The following is an 18,718-nucleotide window of genomic DNA, read 5'->3' as shown; positions in this document are numbered from 1 at the left end:
ATTTATTTGTCACCATCAACAGAAAGGCACCACCACAGCTGACCATTGCTGATGAGATATTTTTGAGTGGAGGACCATTCTCCGCACAGCAGTGATAGCATCATGTTAGTGTGTGCTGCTCTGGTATGAGTGTATCAGCCACAGCAGTATTTCTGGGATCTGTAAACATCAGTGCTTAATTCACCAAACATAATTTACCCAGCCAACAGTGGTCCTGTGGTCAGTACAGACCACTGATGAAAGGCTAGAGGGATGTCTAACACAAAATGTTCATGGAAATAGATGAGCTATTATCTCTAACTGTACATCTGCAAGGTGTCTAATAAAGTGAACAGCATTCATACCAACACAAGAGCCACTAAATAGCCACTACCATCTCACTGTCACATTGACTGTGTCCCTACAGTTAGTGATATTGTACTAATTCTTGGTCATAATTATTATTTTGTAATAACACTTATGTTCCACATTCACATACTACATTTTTTATTACATCACAGACACATCAAATCCACAGTTCTGCATATGTAACAGAATATACTTAATTCACTGCAATCTGCACAGTACTAGAAGTATAATTGTAAATCCCCACACATCCTTCTTTTCAATTCCATTTCTTATTTCAAATAACTACAGATACAGACAGTTCAATGAAATGACACAGTTATAGGGTCTTTGAAAGATTAAAATTTCTTTCATTTCTAAACAAGAAGAGGAATGAGTAAGTTGAATTCAAAGTGAATAATATCAAGTCATCATGTATGTTTATACTATACAATATTAAAAGCTCTTAAAGGAAGATTGGAAACTAATACAGAGACGTGCAATTTCTCCAACGTGCTATAAAAGATATTCAAGTACTTTGATTAGTTGTCAGTCATCTCTGAGCCACTGAATCATTGGTCCAGAAGACATTACATGTAAACTCAAACTGCTCATGAGTCAGAATATCAAGTCACTCTTTATCACTAAACAGAATATCAGAAGGCAGTGTTAAGTAGAAATGTAAAACATAAAAGTTTCCTTTGACCCAATAAGGGAATTTTGCTGTCTTCAGTCATGCAGATGTTTATTTTAAGGCAGCTGCAACCAACTAAGGTCCTCTGATCTGTGAAAACAGACAACATGGTGTATGAGTAATAAGGTTTGGTATTCTGTGCTCATATTTCAGTCAAAAACAAAAGTTGGCAATGCGAGGCACTTTCGACAGAAACAAATGTAAGGTTAAACAAGTTTCATTCAGGTCAGAGAAATTCATATAAGCTACTTCGTAACTCCATTTTTGTTGTTTTTCACTTTTTGACATTTTGAAGACACCAGCTGTCCTTTATATTGTGTTAAAATTTCATGATGACTGGACCAATAGAAAAGCTCCAAATTGACATGGAATAAACCTATTTAACATATTTTGGTCTGACAGTGATGACTTGCTCTTTCAACAGAACCTGATGGCTGTACCCAATAAGAGAGGTGGACAGTACCTAGTTACAGTAATTCAGTTACATGTACTTAAGTAAAATCTGGATGCACTTATAAATCAGTAAATGAATCAGTCAAAAGATAATACTTTTATTTTCACTCAAGTACTTCTGTGAGCAAAGAGATCTGTTTTTACTCTGTTACATTTTAAGCATTAACATCTGATTACTAATTCCTTTTCTCGTGTTCAATTTCATTGTCGGCGACAGCTTCTGTACTGTTTTGTGATCATTCACCCATCTGACTTTGAGGTTTATCATTTTATTTTAGATCAATAGTGAATCAAAAAGAAAAGAACAGTGCTTCAGTTCTTGTGCTGATACATGCAGGTTGTACTACTAAGTTCCAATGCAGTTCTAATAGTTATTATTATCATTATTTTTTTTTACACAAGATACTTTTTTCTTCTACTTTTATACTTCTATACTTTTTTTTGTAAAAGTACAAATTCTTACTGAGTCATTATTTCACCAAAGAAACAATAGTACTTTAACTTTTTCGTATAGCTTTAGGCTACTCTACCCACCTCTGCCTAACTGGTAATATAATTACATTCAGAAGTGGCTTGTGGAAAAACTTAAATAACTTCTTTAATGTCATTCATTACAGGTAATAATAGAGTTACTTATTCAAAACACATATGTCCTTATCAGGTAAATAAATCTGTTTTCTCTGAATTGCACATGTAGTATAATATATAGAGTGTACTTAATAAACCTCCCTAAAGTGTCAGCTGTCATAATAATTGTTATTCAATAATAACATGTACAGCGTAGACTGAAACATTTTTACAAACTAGCCATGAAATGTAAACCAATATTTTATTCACAATTTAAAGTGTTTTGAGAACAAAAAGAAGTTGATGGAACAAAGGAAATGGTATTAAACAATAACCTGAAATGATATAGTTAAAAAAAATTCTGACATAAAAGAACTATGAAAAGCTATTTAATCAGCAAGATATTGTCACCACGTTTGAAATATGAGGCATTCTGGATAGATTAGTTCACTATCAGTGCTGTACAGCATTCTCATCTGCAGATAAGCATCTACGAGAAGAACTGAAAATCTCTTCATTTTTACAGCTACAATTTTTCTGAAAGCTACACAATATTAGCATCATATTTGAATAGTTTTATGCATGTGAATACAACAAAGTTAGCTTTATATGATTAAAAACAGTGATTCCAAACTTTTAAATGGTGATCCAGAAATTTTGAACGCTCGTGTCTATGAACAGGACACTATAAGACACTTACTCAGCTTGTGACTTTGTGATTTTCTTCCCTGTTGCGATTATTTCTGCCACTTTTGACACAGCAGGGTCAAAGTTCAAGCTGGCTGCTGCTACAACTTCATCACCTCTGTGACGTGAATAAAGAAAAGATTCAAGTACAACTGCAGTCACAAGATGTACTTAATTGTTTTGACTGATATGTTAACAAGTTACTTTAATGAATAACAATATAGTCTTCAATTACTTTATATAAAACGCAAGAAACTTTCTCTCTTCAACATTTCCTTTGAAAACAATGTCTGTGTAGCCTTCACCGTAACCTTGATCAAACAGAAAAAAATAATGATTAATTAGGGAAATCAAAATAGGTCCCATGTTTTAAAGGTGAAACTCGTTCATTTTAATGGTCACCTGTATATCGGATACTTTTTCCCAGCAGCACAGTCCAAAAGAATGGAACCGAGTTGAGTTCAGTCTGCTTATTCAGCATGTTTAAAGCAGCAACTCTTCCTAATGATAAAAACAGAAAGTTATTCTCGTTCTGTTCTTCACTTACTATTTGTGCTGTTACTTGTTGTGCTGAATTACCGTGTGCTTGTGCCAGTTGCCAGTGTCCAATCTGGACCCTCTTATCCTCACGAATAGAAAGAGGAAAAGATGCCACATCTCCAGCAGCGAAGACATCTGGAATGTTGGTTCTCATGAACTTCAGACAAAAAGGACAGACATTTAGTATAACGGCAAGCAATCCATGGACCACATACCATATACTGCATACAGAAACCTTACCTTATCAACAACAACAGCATTTCTTGAATCAACTTCCACGATACTCCCCTTCAGGAAATCAGAATTAGGGATGACACCTATCAAGAAGTGGACAATCAGACATACAGAAATAGTGCCACTCTAGTGTCAGTTTTTCAAACAGAAATTGTTACCTCTTGTATTTGACTTTCAGGAGCATAAAAGATGTTCTACACACAGTCTAATGTATCAAATGGGATTCATTATGGGAGCATTTTTGCCCCTGTATTTTCTATTTCTGGGGCAGGTTTGGGAGCATGTTACCCTGAGCCTTAGTTCATTTTTGACCTTGTGCAAGATGCACTGACTTAGTCTAACCAACAGTCTTACCTAACATTAATATTAAGCACCACTCCAAAAGTGGCGTGGCAACACTTTCAAAACAAACAAAACAAAAATATTCTAAAATAATGTGTGGCTGGCTATGTGACAAAAGACAACTAGGCCATGTAAAGTACCTTTCAGCATTACATAATGCATGTCATTCTAATAAAATATCCCTATAAACCTATTCATGAACAGTGTTAGTGTTTGTTTTGGCCCTGCGGGTTCACTCCTGAGGGTTAGAAATGTTTGAAAATCTCAGGTTCAGCTCTGATAGCAAACTTTGCTAGCTAACATCTTAGTTTAGCAAGACAGAAGTAGGACATGTTGAGTTAATACATTTAGTAAATTCACTAAACTGTGACCAACTGCATTAGTTTGTGTATCACAGTATAACATTTTCACCAGATTAGTGAGATGCAGCAGTCCTATCACTGAACATGAACTTGAGGATGCTTTACTATGTGGGAAATACCCAGCTGAAATGGAGATCGGTTCTCTTTCTGTGTATGACTCTCTGTTCTACCCTGTGGTTCCAATGGCTCTGGTATGAAGTCTTTTTATACTTACCAATTCCCACGATTACAACATCTGCTGGCAGGACATCACCATTTTGCAGGACAATTTCCTTCACCTACAAAAACAAGAGTTTATCACAATGGCAGTGTGCTGTTTTTGAGCACAACAATGCTTTCTGAATGCTGTTCACTCTTACCCTTCCGTTTACACCTCGCATCTCAGCCACACCACTGCTCATGTAGAATTTCACATTCTTCTCCTCCAGCATCTTTAGACAGAATCAAAACAGAGTTTCAACACAAGAACTGTTTCACAGCAGTAGATTCAGACAGAAACCAAAGAAAGTCTCTGACCTTCATAGTCATTTTCCCAATATCTGGTCCCAGTGAAAACTGGTAAGGAAATTTGGACTTCCCCACAACAGCTACACTGGCTGCTTTGTCAGACAGATATGCTGCTACCTCCATTCCTGGGATCAAGAAAGAAAAGGTTTGTTTTAGATGATGAAAATAGTAAACAAATGTGAACTATAGATTGTTTCATTTTTTCTTTCACAGTATTATATATGTTCATGCAGGGTTAACATTATCGGGATGCAGACTATACCTATGAATGATGTTCCAATGATAACTGCCTTTTTGCCCATGCTCATCTGATAAATTCCAGCAGCATCTTTATAGCTCTCCAAGAGTTTCACATTCTCCATCTCAGCACCTGGACACTGCATGGCTCTAGCTCTACAAGATAAGAGGACAGCTGTAAGTTACCATCACCTGAAGAAAAAAGGTAGCAGACAGACACAATAAATGGAACTGACCTGGCCCCTGTAGAGATCAAGAGCTGATCGTAGTGTTGAGAGGTGCCATCATTGAATGCCACTGTTTTTGCCTCTGTGTTCACAGACACCACCTGTAATGGATAAGAACCAGTAAGCCTGACCAAAAATAACATACAGTACTGTGCAAAAGTCTTAGGCACCTTAGAAAATCATATTTAAAAACTATTAACAGGGCAAGTGTTTATTTGCTTAGAAAAATAATAACACTGCAATAAATACAAATAACATTAATACATTAAGTAGTGATTTTATGTGTGCTGCTGTTTGCCAAAGCATTTCTAAACCTGTCCTCGTGGCAGCCTTGTATTATTTGTAGTTACATCAAACACCTGGTCTGACAGTGCATTATTAAGTTAAATCAGGAGTGCTGGTGGTGGAATTTAACATATCCATGTGAGGGCTGGGAGCATCGAGGAGAGGTCCTATGTTTTTCAAAAACAAAAATTTCTGGTTACGTTTACTGCATTAATGTTTGTTTGCATTAATTCTAAGGTTATATAGTGTTTTTTTACAAACACAGACAAAATAAGTGTCAAGATAAATGGCTTTAAAAACTTGTTCAGGAGCCTAAGACTTTAGCACAGTACTGTACATTTTCCAGCTGGTGTTCTCCAAATTCCTTATAGGAAAATCTTTTCACTCGGCGACCATCTTTGCATCGCTATCCTGCAGTTATTTCCAGCCATACAAGACCAGACTATCTTTGAATGGGGAGAGACCTAAAAATTTGAAACTGAAGGCCAAATTACTGTTCAAAGACACATTTGACATCAATAAAAATCTGAATAAAAACTCATAAATAGTTTGTAGTGTTTGGCTCAGTAATGCACAAAACATGTTTTTTGGGGGTTTTTCTGGGTTTTGTGCTTGGACAGATCTCCACAATGAGGTGGGAGGGGGCTTTCCCTGCTCACGGCTGGCTCATTTTCTTAAAAAGCAGGAGTTTCTCCACAAACAGACGGCGCATTGAGTGTTACAAGCTTTCCCATTCATATTTCAACCAAGGTCTCTGTCATGACTGTCAGGTGAATTTTGCTGAAAGTCTTCTACTTACTTCCTTTTCTTTCCACACTTCAATGCCATGCTGTTGGAGGAAGTCACTTGGACGAAGGAGAATTTTTTCAACCTCTATATTCATGGCCTACATAAAAGATAATAACAGAAAATTAGCTTTAGCTCAAGTAGTAAACAAAAACAAAAAAACAAAAATAAGTGAAGTTTTCAATCACTCTCCATTGATCAAGAACACAAAACTAAACACAAAACTTTTAAAACTGAAATCTGAATCATTCTCACCTTACTAAGTTTGGTCTTGTCGAGAGGTAGCTGCTCATCTTTGGTGACCATTATAATTCTCCCTCTATAGTTGTTCTGTCGGAGGGTCTCTGCACATTGCAAGGAGGCTGGACCTGTGGAAACACACCATAAACACATAAACATGAGGCATGAGGAAATGCAGCCCACTAACAGTTAACTAGGGATGCACAATAATATTGGAATGATATTAGTAACAGTATTGGCAGAAAATTGATTTTTAAAAAAATCATGTCATCAGATGCATGTTTACATTTTGCTGATATTTCAAACCAATATTTAATGACTTATTTTATTGTACTCTGTTTAGGTCATGCTGGGATACTGCACTAAAATGACTGCATTGTATTCATTTTACTGAATTTTATTTGTAATCCTAAATAAGTAAATGTTATCTATGTCTGCAATGTTAATCAAGATGGATATAATCTCAATTCAACTTTTTATAAATGTTTATGTATCAGTCTCTACATTGGTAGATATGTACATGAAAAATATTGGATATCAGCCTCAACCCACAGTTCCCATTACAGTGTATCCCTAGGTTATAACACTTTGTATGGAATGGAATGACATACTTTTCAAAATAGCGTTTTTCATTATCTGTATGCACAGCGCAACTTTCAACTCACTAACTTTTATAAATGTATTCTTACCACTCAGTGCACATGTAATTCTAGGAACAGCACTGGAGTATATGAAAAGTGTGGATATACAGGCTACATGCAGTCTCCACAACAGTAGGAGAGTGTTAAAGCTGACTGTTGTGACACACACTGAAGCTGGCAGTGTGTGTATGTATGCCAGGTTCCAGTGTTTGCATTAATCTCAACTGCTGACTAACTATGACTCATTTGTACTACAAATACAATTATCCATTGTTGCCAAGTAACCCAAAAAGATAGTGGACAAAAAAGGGAGCTAGTTACCTCCCAGAGGTTTATGAATGCATATGACAGTTAAGGTCGTTTGCAAAAGTTTAGGCACCCCTAGTCAAATTGCATGTTTTTTATTTAAGGAAAAAACATAAAAATTGGCCTGTGCAAAAGTTGTGTCATATCTCATAGTTTATGTTTTTTTTTTCATATGTAGAAAAAAAAGAAACTGTGCACTAAAATGTGTAGAAAAGGCATTTTTATTTTTTTCCTTGTGCAGGATTTGTTGACTTATTTTCACTTAATTTAATTTGACCTTCAGCTTTTGCATATGGCTGTAGTTCCCAAATTCAATCCAGCCTCAAATTACACGACTTTAAAAGGATGTTTATAACATCAAGACATACAGAAGATAGTCTAACATTAGTCTCACCTCCTCCAATCAGGAGCACAGTGTGGCAGACTCCAGGCACTCTGCAGCTCATTTCTTTAACACGCTTAGTCAACTTCTAACATGGAAATGAACAGGTAAATTGTTGAAACACAAACCAATACAACATCGTAATTAGCAGATTTCTGTATTTCTTGTGCATCAAACATTTGATACGATGTGAGAGCTGGACAAACACAAATGAAGAAAGTATGAAATTAACCTGTTTATCTGCTGTCACATAAACTTTACCAGCTTCAACTTTCACCTTAAAAACAAGAGATGGAGAGCAATGAAGGTGTTTATGTGGGATGTACAAAAAAGGGTTTTACACATTTAATGGAACAGGTTTACACAATTTCTTACACAATGCATAAACTTACGCAATTTCCACAGTGTTAAACTTCTCAGACATACCTTGTATGTGGGCAAAGAGTCTAAACCTGGATATTCTTCAATATCTCCAGTCGTAGTGTTAAAACAAGCCCCATGCCAAGGACATCGGACTCTGTTCCCCACCAAAGCTCCTGTTCATCCAAACACTTAATGAACTTACAGAGTTACTGAACTTAAGTAGAGATATCTTAAACGTGACTAGGTTTGAATTATAACGCATAAGTTTATTAAAAGACATATTTAACTGATAAGTTGACCAAATGAATACAGAGCATTACAGTTTACGTGAATATAGCCTGATATAGCAACAAACTATGCTCTCATTCATAGTAGGACTCATAAAAGTGTGATAGAAAGCAGTGTTGATTAAAATAAAATGGCCTGGTCTGTTGTTTGTATGAGGACATATTCAGCAGAGCAGAGCAATAGCTTACCTTTAATAAGGGGAGCTCCATAATGAGTGCACAGACCACCCACAGCACTGAACTTGCCTTCATTACGAACCAGCAGAATTTTGTGATGGTTGACCTCCACCTCTTTCATTCTGTAATGCAAAGACAGCCATACAGGAATCTGCTGACTGTCAAAGTACATGATACTAACTGTACCATCCTGTCTTGCCCTGTTTATGTCTTTCTCTGTTTCAGTCTTTGTTTTCTTGTTCCATGTGCTTACGTTCATTGTCTGCTCCCTGGTCCTGCTTTCTTGTTATCTGTCTCACCTGTCTGTTGTCTGTAGCCCCACCCTCTCATTAGTCCCAGGTGTTTCTGGTCTGTTCCATGTGTATTTATACCCCTGCTAGTGTGCCTTGTGTTTGCTTGGCATGTTATTCTCTCAGGTCCTGTTTTAGTTAGATCTCATTTGTTTTCTAGTTTCTTCATGTTCCTCTGTCTTCGGTTTTCTTCATTTTGTTCAGTTGTGTTCTGTCTTTGTTTTGTCACCTTTGTAGATACCTTTGTGTCATGGATTTTTAATAAAACCAGGACTTGCATTTGCATCCTCCCTATTTGTCTCTCCCAACATTACACTAATGTACTATTGGTGTGATTAAGTAGCACTGAATATTGTGTTGTATAAAAAATGTAATGTATTAGTGATATTACTGTCCATCCTGCAAGTCTGACTCCAGACACACCACTTCTGTGACTTCATCACATGGTGTTGGCCCCATACTCATTTTACCTGCACATATAATACATAAAAAAAGCTCTCAACATGAGAAAAGAGATCAAAGCAAATAAAAACAGCTGAACTGGAAAAGAAATCTAACATCTGTAACAAGGCATGAAACAATTTTAGTAGTAAAATGACTAGAATAACAGGACACTAGAATTACAGGCATTTCATAGTAAGAATGGGGACTGAGTGGTATAACCTAATGCAAGGTAAAATGTAACATGCATTTTTTATGTAGTTAAACAAGTTTAATCACATGCTTCTGGTCACATTATCTTATTATCATAACAGTGTGATCTGCTCATTGTGACAGCTATGTGACATTCCTCAAGATTCACACTAAAGACAACTTCCTTCATCATAAATGTGTTTGATTACTGAATTCCAAGCATATCTTACATAATCCCTCTTGGTGGCTACAACACAGCACAGTTGTGGAGCATATAACCAACTCACAGTGAGAGTGAGCCAGGCTAAAAGGCAGCCTCCACACGTTGGGTTAGTTTCAACATGGTGTTACAACTAAGCCACCCAAATTAAACAATGACAGTTTCTTTTCTATAGTCAAATATTTACAGCTGTACAATACATCCTCTCCAGGGAACAAACTCAAATATGACACTTTTCTGCTAATTTTATTGCACAATTTCTATTTATTTGCTGAGTTTAACATTTTGTATACAAACAAAACATGTGCCACTGTTTTTTTTTACAATGTGTTAAATTCAGCAAATAAACAGTAATTGTGCATTAAACCATGCAGAAGTGTGATCTCTGTAGGGGATGTCTACTTATTTTCACTTAGAAAATCATGCAAATTGTAATTTGTAAATTGACCTGGGGTACCAAACCTTTGCATGTATCCTAGTGGGAAAACATATTCAGTTTAAACAACATAACATTGTACTGAATTAATTGTGTTTTGCATCAGTTCACAGGACTTTTCTAGCATCTGTAACTAAGCCTAGGGTAAATGGGTTAGGTTGTAAATTTCCACTCACTCCACTTTGGGTTGAATTATTCACAAAATGAACAGTCTTATGCAATTTTAATTAATTAATTAATTAGCAAAAGCTGAAATGTGTTAGGTTGTGATCTGCTGTTCCCTACTGATCTAGGATCAGCTTCTATGACTGAGATCAACATAAATATGAGAGCAACCCGACCTCAGATCAGCGATCCTGCTCAGAGATGCTTTGTGAACATGAGCCCAGGATCTGGAGCAGCAATGATCTACTGTCAGTACTGTGACCACGAATATTACAATTACAGGAGAAACCTGCTCTGAGGTCAGTCCAACTCAAAACTGCTTGGGAACTCAAGAACTGCTAGTTTAAGAGAACAAAAGCCTGAGACTGTGAACTAGGAACTGAAAATTAGACAGCCTAACAGGGAAGTACAGAAAACAGAATCAGAATTATGCACTAAGATAAAAACACGTCTTCATAGGTGAAGGCTGTAATCAGAGAGGATCTAACTAGAAGACAAAAGGTTTAGAGGTGCCAGGGTGGAGGGGGATGTATCACACCATCAAGGGGGTTCTGTGACAACTTCCTAGCAGTAGCAGATCAGATAAAACAAATTTTATTGTCCCAGATAAGGATAATTGTCCAACTTCGAAAGTGATATAAATTTGCACAGAAAAGTCTAGACTGCTAGTCTACATTATATAATCGCAGCAGCAACTCCTACTTTAGGAGTCCTACTTTACTTTTACTTTAATCACCCATAATTACCCCGGTGCTTCTGGTGAGCCTCCTGCAGCAGCACTCTCTGTAGTCGATGATTTCCTCCAGTACTCCCACACAGCGAAACAGGTCTGTAAATCCAACAGGTTCTCCTACAGACCAGAGGACCTGAGAGAGGGGAGATTAGTTTCCTGAGCACGGTGCTATAGCTCAGTACGAGCCACTGACTGCTCAAACCAGCAGCTGATACTACAGCGTCTCGCATGAACGCTGCATGTAGACTGCGCAGAGTCATGCTAAGACTAAAGAAACCAAGAACTTATTCACATATAGGCTACAAAATACACTGGAAGACAACCAACCAGTGCAGTTAAACTAATCAGCTACTGTTAATGCCATACCAGAAGCCTGTGGGCTATGTTTGCGTAGGCAACGCAACCGTTACACAAATCCTGCGATCTATATAACATATACAATCACTGTTTTCCTGAAATTGTTATTTACAGATCGGGATTTTTACGTTAATCTGCGTTACACTTACGCACCCGAACACTTTTTCCGCGTTGCTCCAGTAAATTAACCCAAGATGCGTGAGAGACAACCTAGCTCTAGCTTAAATTTACTTTGTATTCCTTCAGTTTACACCCAGACTCTGATTTAAGTTAAAAGGTTCCTTGTGCACCTCTCTAAGCGCCTAGAATCTACCTGTCTGACTGCTTAGCTCAGCTCAGTAAAAACGCCACCACCCCATCTCTCCTTTCAACGAGAGCTGCGGTTGTCATTGGCAACCAAACGTAGCGATGTTCATAACAGGTAAATCGCTGACGGTCCATGACACAGCAGACTGATGTGAGCGAATCACGGCTGTGTTTTTTTCCCGCATGTTTTCCGATGAACCCCGCCCTCCTCCGTAAGGATTGGCTAGAAGTTCAAGGCGGCCCGTGTGAGTGTGAAGCATTAGCCAGTCATAGTGCGGAACGTGAGACACCACCAGCCAATCCTAGCGCAAGGGGGCGGGATTCATCGGAAAACGGGTGGGAAACAAATAAGACGCTCCGGTAGTGGAGTCATTTCAACGTTCATTTCGCGATACTGATTTCTGTTCGTTTTTGTTGTATTGAATCGTTGACTTTTTACTTTTAACAACTGAAAAGTTGATCGACATTGAAGCGGTTACAAAACGACTTACGCAAGCGTATTAGACCACCACAGGAGGTCGCTAAAAACACGAGGAGGGTCGGAAATTGACTCGGTGGCCACTCCACTGGGTTTATGCAGCTGTATCGACAGCCTGAAGCACACTCGCTCTTTCTTCTTTTCTTTCTTAAGACATTTCCTGTACCTCTCTTTTCTCACCATTGATGTTTTTCTTTCTTGTTCACTCTGTCTTCCTTTTAATGGAGGACAAAGTACAATACTTCTGTCCTTGAGTAGTAATACTCTTAGTAAAATATTGCATATAACGAATAAAAGTAAGTGTTCTGCCTATATTTCTATCTATATCTGTATTTTTTTATCTTTTACACAGTCCTTCCATTTTCCCAAGTTCAAAAGTAATTGGACGGACTAACACAATTATAAATATGTTTTAGATGTTTTCTAGCAAAGTCTAATCTGACCTTTCTGTTTTTGAGTGTTACCAGTGGATTGACTCTTTGGGTAAAACCTCTGTATTTACATTCATGGAGGCGTCTCTTGATTGTAGACTTTGACAACGTTACGTTAACTGCCTAAGCAAGTTTTTTCTTCACCATGGAAAGAATTCTGAGATCATCAACTTTAGTTGTCTTCTGTGGTCACACCTTTTGGTGTTGCTAAACTTGCCAGTGCATCCCTTCCTTTTATGAATGTACCAAATTGTTGATTTGGCCACTCCTAAAGTTTCTGCTATCTCTCTGATAGGTTTGTTTTGTTTTTTTCAGGCTAATGATGGCGCCCTTCACTTGCACTGACATCTCTTTGGACCGCATATTAAGAGCTCTAATGAACAGCTACCAAATGCAAATTCAACACTTTGAATCACTCCAGATCTTTTATCTCCTTAATTTGTCATGAAACAATGAGGGAACAGGCCACACCTGACCATGAAACTGCTTATCAGTCAACTGTTCAGTTACTTTTGAGCCTTTGAGGGACTGTGTAAAAATGGCTGTAATTCTTAAATGGTTAAAGCAATATTTTTGTTAAAGCTCTTGAATTAGAGCTGAAAGTCTACACTTCAATCACATTTTGATTGATTCATGGTGAACAGATGCAAAATAACAAAATGGTGTCACAGCCCAAATACTTATTGGCATGGTTGTATATATAGGGTAGCCTTGCTCAAAGGAACAGTACAGACCATGCTGGTCTAAGCTGATGCATGCTGGTTTGTTCTGGTCTGGTTCTGGGTTAGATGGTTGCCCAGCATGGTCATGCTGGTTGACCAGCATACCAGCATCCAAAACCGTCATTTGCTAGTTTTGCTGGTGATCAGGCGTGCAGGTCTATGCTGTTTTTCTAGCAGGGAGGATTGAATCCAACATCTATAATAAGGTAGCATACTTTGAGGTTTTATAGACATGGTGTAATATTATTTTAATGGACAAATTGTATTAAGGAGATCTGTCTGACTGCAGACACAAACAACAGTCACACAGATCACAATAACATAACACAATATCTATAAAAAAATATTTTAATACTTACATTTACAACCCCTTTGTACTTTGACTGAAGTACTATTTTACCAAGAGTATTTCTACTTTACAGATGTGTTGCACTTTTTGTCCACTCCTGATTCTTCTCTCATCACTTGTGAAGCCGCTACATTATGTACTACATTTCCCAGATTTCCCTGCTCTCCGTACAGGGGCGGTGTGTATGACGGTGAAGCTCCTCCTGTGTGTGTTTGTCTCCGCTCCTCATGACGGCGGGGCGGGACTCGGCTGTTCGTTTACTCTGAGTGTGTGTGTGTGTGTGTTTTGTGGGGAGTTACACAAGCATTTCAGCTTTCTGAAGTACACGCTCGCTACAACACTTCAGATACTTTCCATCTTTCCTGAACGTCCGAACCGAACCGGACCGAAGTCTCCGCAGCAGCTCAGCGGGTTAATTCAGCTTCTGTAGTTGTTTTCCAGGACACGCGCGTCTCCACGGTGTGATTTGATCCCCATCACGGAAAACCAACACTCTCCATCGCATTTAACCGCGCAGAAAGATGGAAAACCGGGCTGTAATGTTTCGTAGGTGAAATAAACGGTGTGAGGAGGGTCGTATCTCCACAGTGTGGAAGCGCGCGAGAATCCGACTTGTAGCGCGCGTCGGAAAAAAGATCAAACCAACAACATGGAGCTGCAGACGGTGGTTTTGACAACCAGCGCGTCTGTGGGCTTTTTCAGAGTGGTGAACTATGGCTTTGACAAACTCCCCATCCCGGAGACGGCTCAGAGGAACACGTGGAAGTGGAGGAACATCTCTACATCTTTCGTTCACAGTTTCATTACGGGAATCTGGGCTGTGCTGTGGTACGTGACCGCGTTCCCACACATCATACATGGCATCATACAAGAAAACACCGCTGCTGGTGCTCTGAATGACTTACACCACCATGTCTTCTCTTTCTTTCTAGTTTCTGTGTGCATCCACAGATGGCTGAAGACTTGATAGAGACGCATTCCGTCTTCTCCCATGCTTTGGTGTCCGTATCAATTGGTAAGTTTGACAGGAGAAGAAAGGTTTATCTACTGATGCTTTTCTTTCACCTATTTTGGATACTCAGTGTGTTTTTAGACTGTTTATCAGTCTCCAAAATGAGTCATAGTCAGTTTCCAGTGTACTCCACTTGCCCCAGTACCTCCAGGCTTTTACATACCTCTAGCAGTTGCACCTCTGCCTACACAGCATTATCTGCTTTAAAGCAATAGATTGACAATGCTGGACTCTTAAAGTGAGATGTGAGGCACCTTCCCCTCCTCACAGCACTAGAGCTCACATGGATCCATAACTATCCTTTCCTCATTTTGAGAATGTAGTCATTTGTTCTAAATCCATTAAGGTCCATAACAAAAATATAAATCCCCTTTCTGTGCTTGCCTGATCACAAATCTGAAGAAAAATGTAAAATTGAGCAAACCATACAGCTAAAACTGATATTTTATCTATTTAAATATGATACTTATCATATTAAATGTAACATTCTTGTCACTTTTTAAATTTTAACACACAATAATAAAAAAACGGAAATCTGACAAAAGTATCAAAATTGCATACAGTAAAAAAAAACAAAAAACTGTTCAATGTTAGATGTTCACCCAAAGTAAAACTATGCAAAATAGCACCACTTTAGACCAATCAGTGCAAGTTCTATGGCATTTTTCCTTATCACACCAAATTTAGTTGTTGAGTATGAATGGGCTTATTTCTCAAGACTGTGTGCACATTGCACGACTGGTACTCAAACTTGGATATCAGCGACTGAGTTGACTTTACATCCTGTGCATATCAGCGCACACACTCTAGGTGCAGTTTTGCTTAAAATCCACATAGGTGACTGATTTTTTTTATAGAGACTTACAAATATGCCGGTTGACCAATAATGCAATAATGCACTGACAATTACTGACATTTTTCTGTCACAAGCATCAGGGATTTGAACTTTAGGTCTCGTGAGGACAGGGCGAAACAGTTAATCTACTGGGAGACTAATAAGATGTGCCCTCTTATTAATGGTATCACAGCAACACAGCCTGAACTGGTACCACCAAGGACATATTGTAATTTCTGCAGGCTGCCAAATTCCACAGATATTTTAAATTCTTAGTAGAATCCCACTCTTGGTGTTGCAGAGAGGTTAGCTATGGCAGGGAAATCAATGGAGGCTTTATGATCTGTCCCAGGCACCAGCGCTAGGACTTTTAGTCACATGACACTACAAGAATGGGCCAGTAGTCCTAAGGAACATTTTATTGTAGCCTAAATCTGTGCACTAGCGGTGAGGGCATGCATCTCAGAGCCCTTTAGCTGAACAGTGCTATAATGTGGTGGATTTGGGCATCATAGCCTTTTCCTTTTAGCAAGTCAGCTTAGATTCACCACAGTGTTCAGATAACAGACAGCAGAATGATGTATTGTTAACTCACTAGTTGAGTTTCAGTAAACTTTTACCACCAATTTAAAGCAACAATACAGATAATATATATATATATATATATATATATATATATATATATATATATATATATATATATATATATATATATAAATGCTTTACTTCTAAAAGTACTGTTACATGACACAGGTGTTGAAGACATGTGCACTTGTACATAGATAAGATAGCTATAGATAAGAAAGTTATAGATAAGAAAGCTATGAAACCTAGATGGCTATATGACCAGTTCCAAAGACCTCTGGTTAATGTAGATAAGGGTCTTTCTGAAGGACAAATGACTGGTTATATGACAGTTCCAAAGACCTCTGGTTAACGTAAAGGCGTACTTGACATTGTGTTCTGTTCAACAGTCAGCGGCTGCACTAACATAGGGCCTCATTCTCCAATATCTCCTGAAGTTTTTTTCTTAAATTTGTTCTTGAGAAAGGTCCTAACAAGAAGTCTATGTCAGACTCATGACTTGTTCTTAAACCACAGAATTGTTCACACATTTATGCTCTTGAGTGTGCTTAGATTCTGTTCCTACCTAAGAACACATCCTAAATGAGAAAACACTGTTCAATGTCAAAATAATTGCAAAACTGCATAAGTGGGTTTTAAGAAGAAATTTCGTCTTAAAAATGGTGGGTGAATGAGGCCCATAGAGTGTAATCTGATCAGTTCCATCTGACTGAATGCTCAGTGTTTGATTGACAGTAATGTCCAAGACAATGTAAAATGTCTACTGTCAGTAAAGGCCTGTAGCAGATCTGTATAATGTGCTTTGTTGAGTATGTAATTTGAGCAGGGCGCTTAAACTGTTGCATATGACTGTACATGAAGCCACAGCACCTAATCAGAACATAATGACATACTGCATTTACAGTACGTGTTACGCCGTTTCCAAGAATGTGTTACACTGGACCCTGGTATTATGAAGATCCCCCGATGGTTGATGACAGGCTGTCAGAGTAAATTGGAAATGCTGATCATTACATCTACATTAATGGGCTCTCCTCCTGTGTTGCCCTCCATTCTTTACTTCATCCACCACCACTCTATAAACGCTGTCTCCATGGATACCTCCATGGTGGGAAATGGATATAAATAACCTTCTGTAACTGACATCTTGGTTACTATCGTCATGGGAATTATGCCCCTAATAACTATCATCTGCCACAGGCCATTTTTTGTCAACTATTCTTTACTCTTATTCAGTTTATTAATGAGGTTTTTTTTTCATTTCTAGGTTACTTCATATATGACTTCTTTGACATGATTTTTAATCAGAAGATCAATCAGTCATGGGAGCTTCTTTTCCATCACATAGTGGTGAGTATTGCTACAGAAACCTCTTTGAGGAGGAGACAAGGCAAACTAACAACTGACTAATTTATTCCTTTGTTGTGAAAAGCTGATATTTGTGGGAACCAGGGCATGTGATGATCCATTAGTGACGTTCCTGTTTTACTTGTTACTGGTTTCACTAACAGAGTGACTGAGTTTTGGCCCAAGAAAGCCCCCTTCGTATTCTTTCCTTAAACTGTTCAACCTGTCTAACCACCTGTTGCTCTGCAGAGAAACTCAAGTAGCACCTGATTATGTGGTTTGTGCTTTCAAAAGGCCCTTTGCATTAAAATCAACTTCAAGCACTCACCACTACAAAGAGATAAAAATGATCTTCTCCGAGTGTATGTACTGAAAAGCTCAGTGCCAAGCTTAGTTGCTTTAAAGTTCCCATATCTTACATTTTGTTTGTATTTTAATTTTTCTCCTGAGATCTACTTCTGTTGTTTGTGTGGTTTTATGTATGAAAAGCTAATTTGTTTTTACCTGATTGTTTTCCAACCTCTCTTTATTCCTTAGGATTAAACAGGCTGATTTTGTTACTGAGCCTGTAAGACTGACATATGTAAATGTCCTCTGTTTTGATTGTCTGTTCATTCAAAAGTGGCTAATTTAAAAGCAGTCCAGGCTGAAACACTCCTTATAACTTCAGCGTAAATGGGTGGGGCTAAATTGCTCTAGGCTGAATAGGTGGATGAAATATTGTTGGGACAAAACCTTGTATGTCCATTTTTGTTGTTTTTTTTTTTTCTTAAACAGAATTTAAAAATGCTGTTGCCCTTTACATTGTGTGAACATTTCATGATAAATGGACCAATAAAAATGGTCCAATTTTAGTTGGAAAAAAATCTTCTTCCATTACCTCCCATTTAAAATTAAGAATGTTTTTATCGTCCTTTTGTAAAGTTACTATTTTGGAGATGCAAGGTTTTGTCCTGATATATATGCCTAAATTCAAAGAGGCTGTTTTTGCAGCTTAATTTACAAAAAGGGATTGTATGGACTGTGGGCTGAACAGTATGTTTTGAACCTATTTAACAACTCTTTTAATACAAAAAAACAAAGAAAATCCCATTTTTATGATTAAGGCTCTTTAAATGAATCAAAAGCAGACATCCGTTAATCAGGTCTGTTTGGTGTTAGAGTCTGTTTTATGTGTT

The 18,718-nt window shown here is 37.9% G+C and overlaps 2 protein-coding genes across 3 annotated transcripts in view; one reads left to right on the top strand and one right to left on the bottom strand.

The window, feature by feature from the left end:
• Nucleotides 1-465: 465 nt before the first annotated feature.
• On the bottom strand, nt 466-11,922 carry aifm4 (apoptosis inducing factor mitochondria associated 4). Of its 2 annotated transcripts, none has more exons than XM_036561916.1 (20): nt 11,629-11,922; nt 11,132-11,251; nt 9,323-9,401; nt 8,654-8,763; nt 8,241-8,350; nt 8,047-8,091; nt 7,827-7,902; nt 6,501-6,613; nt 6,259-6,345; nt 5,184-5,275; nt 4,973-5,103; nt 4,720-4,835; nt 4,563-4,634; nt 4,418-4,481; nt 3,506-3,582; nt 3,305-3,422; nt 3,128-3,226; nt 2,961-3,036; nt 2,739-2,843; nt 466-1,108 (listed from the first exon to the last, which is right to left on the bottom strand). In XM_036561916.1, the coding sequence occupies exons 3-20, from the start codon at nt 9,394-9,396 to the stop codon at nt 1,075-1,077; spliced, it is 1,599 nt and encodes a 532-aa protein (XP_036417809.1). In that variant the 5' UTR covers nt 9,397-9,401; nt 11,132-11,251; nt 11,629-11,922; the 3' UTR covers nt 466-1,074. The 2 variants fall into 2 exon arrangements, with proteins under 2 accessions (XP_036417809.1, XP_036417816.1); XM_036561923.1 differs by having other exon boundaries at nt 11,789-11,922.
• Nucleotides 11,923-14,014: 2,092 nt separating this feature from the next.
• The window catches only part of tlcd2 (TLC domain containing 2), a 29,702-nt gene continuing 24,998 nt past the window's right edge, over nt 14,015-18,718 (top strand). Inside the window, exons 1-3 of the mRNA XM_036561904.1 lie at nt 14,015-14,589; nt 14,694-14,776; nt 17,461-17,543. Coding sequence (XP_036417797.1) covers nt 14,411-14,589; nt 14,694-14,776; nt 17,461-17,543 — 345 coding nt within the window. The 5' untranslated portion in view covers nt 14,015-14,410. The remainder of the gene's footprint in view (nt 14,590-14,693; nt 14,777-17,460; nt 17,544-18,718) is intronic.

This window comes from Colossoma macropomum, unplaced genomic scaffold (assembly GCF_904425465.1).
Source record: "Colossoma macropomum unplaced genomic scaffold, Colossoma_macropomum, whole genome shotgun sequence".
NCBI classification, from domain to species: Eukaryota; Metazoa; Chordata; class Actinopteri; order Characiformes; family Serrasalmidae; genus Colossoma; species Colossoma macropomum.
This window is presented reverse-complemented; position numbering and strand designations above follow the sequence as displayed.

Coding starts and splice junctions, on each gene's coding strand:
- aifm4 (XM_036561916.1), bottom strand. CDS start 9,396: ATGAGTATGGGGCCAACACCATGTGATGAAGTCACAGAAGTGGTGTGT. Junction 5,104..5,183: donor TTGATCTCTACAGGGGCCAG/GTCAGTTCCATT, acceptor CTTATCTTGTAG/AGCTAGAGCCATGCAGTGTC. Junction 3,583..4,417: donor TGTTGTAATCGTGGGAATTG/GTAAGTATAAAA, acceptor ACTTCTTGATAG/GTGTCATCCCTAATTCTGAT.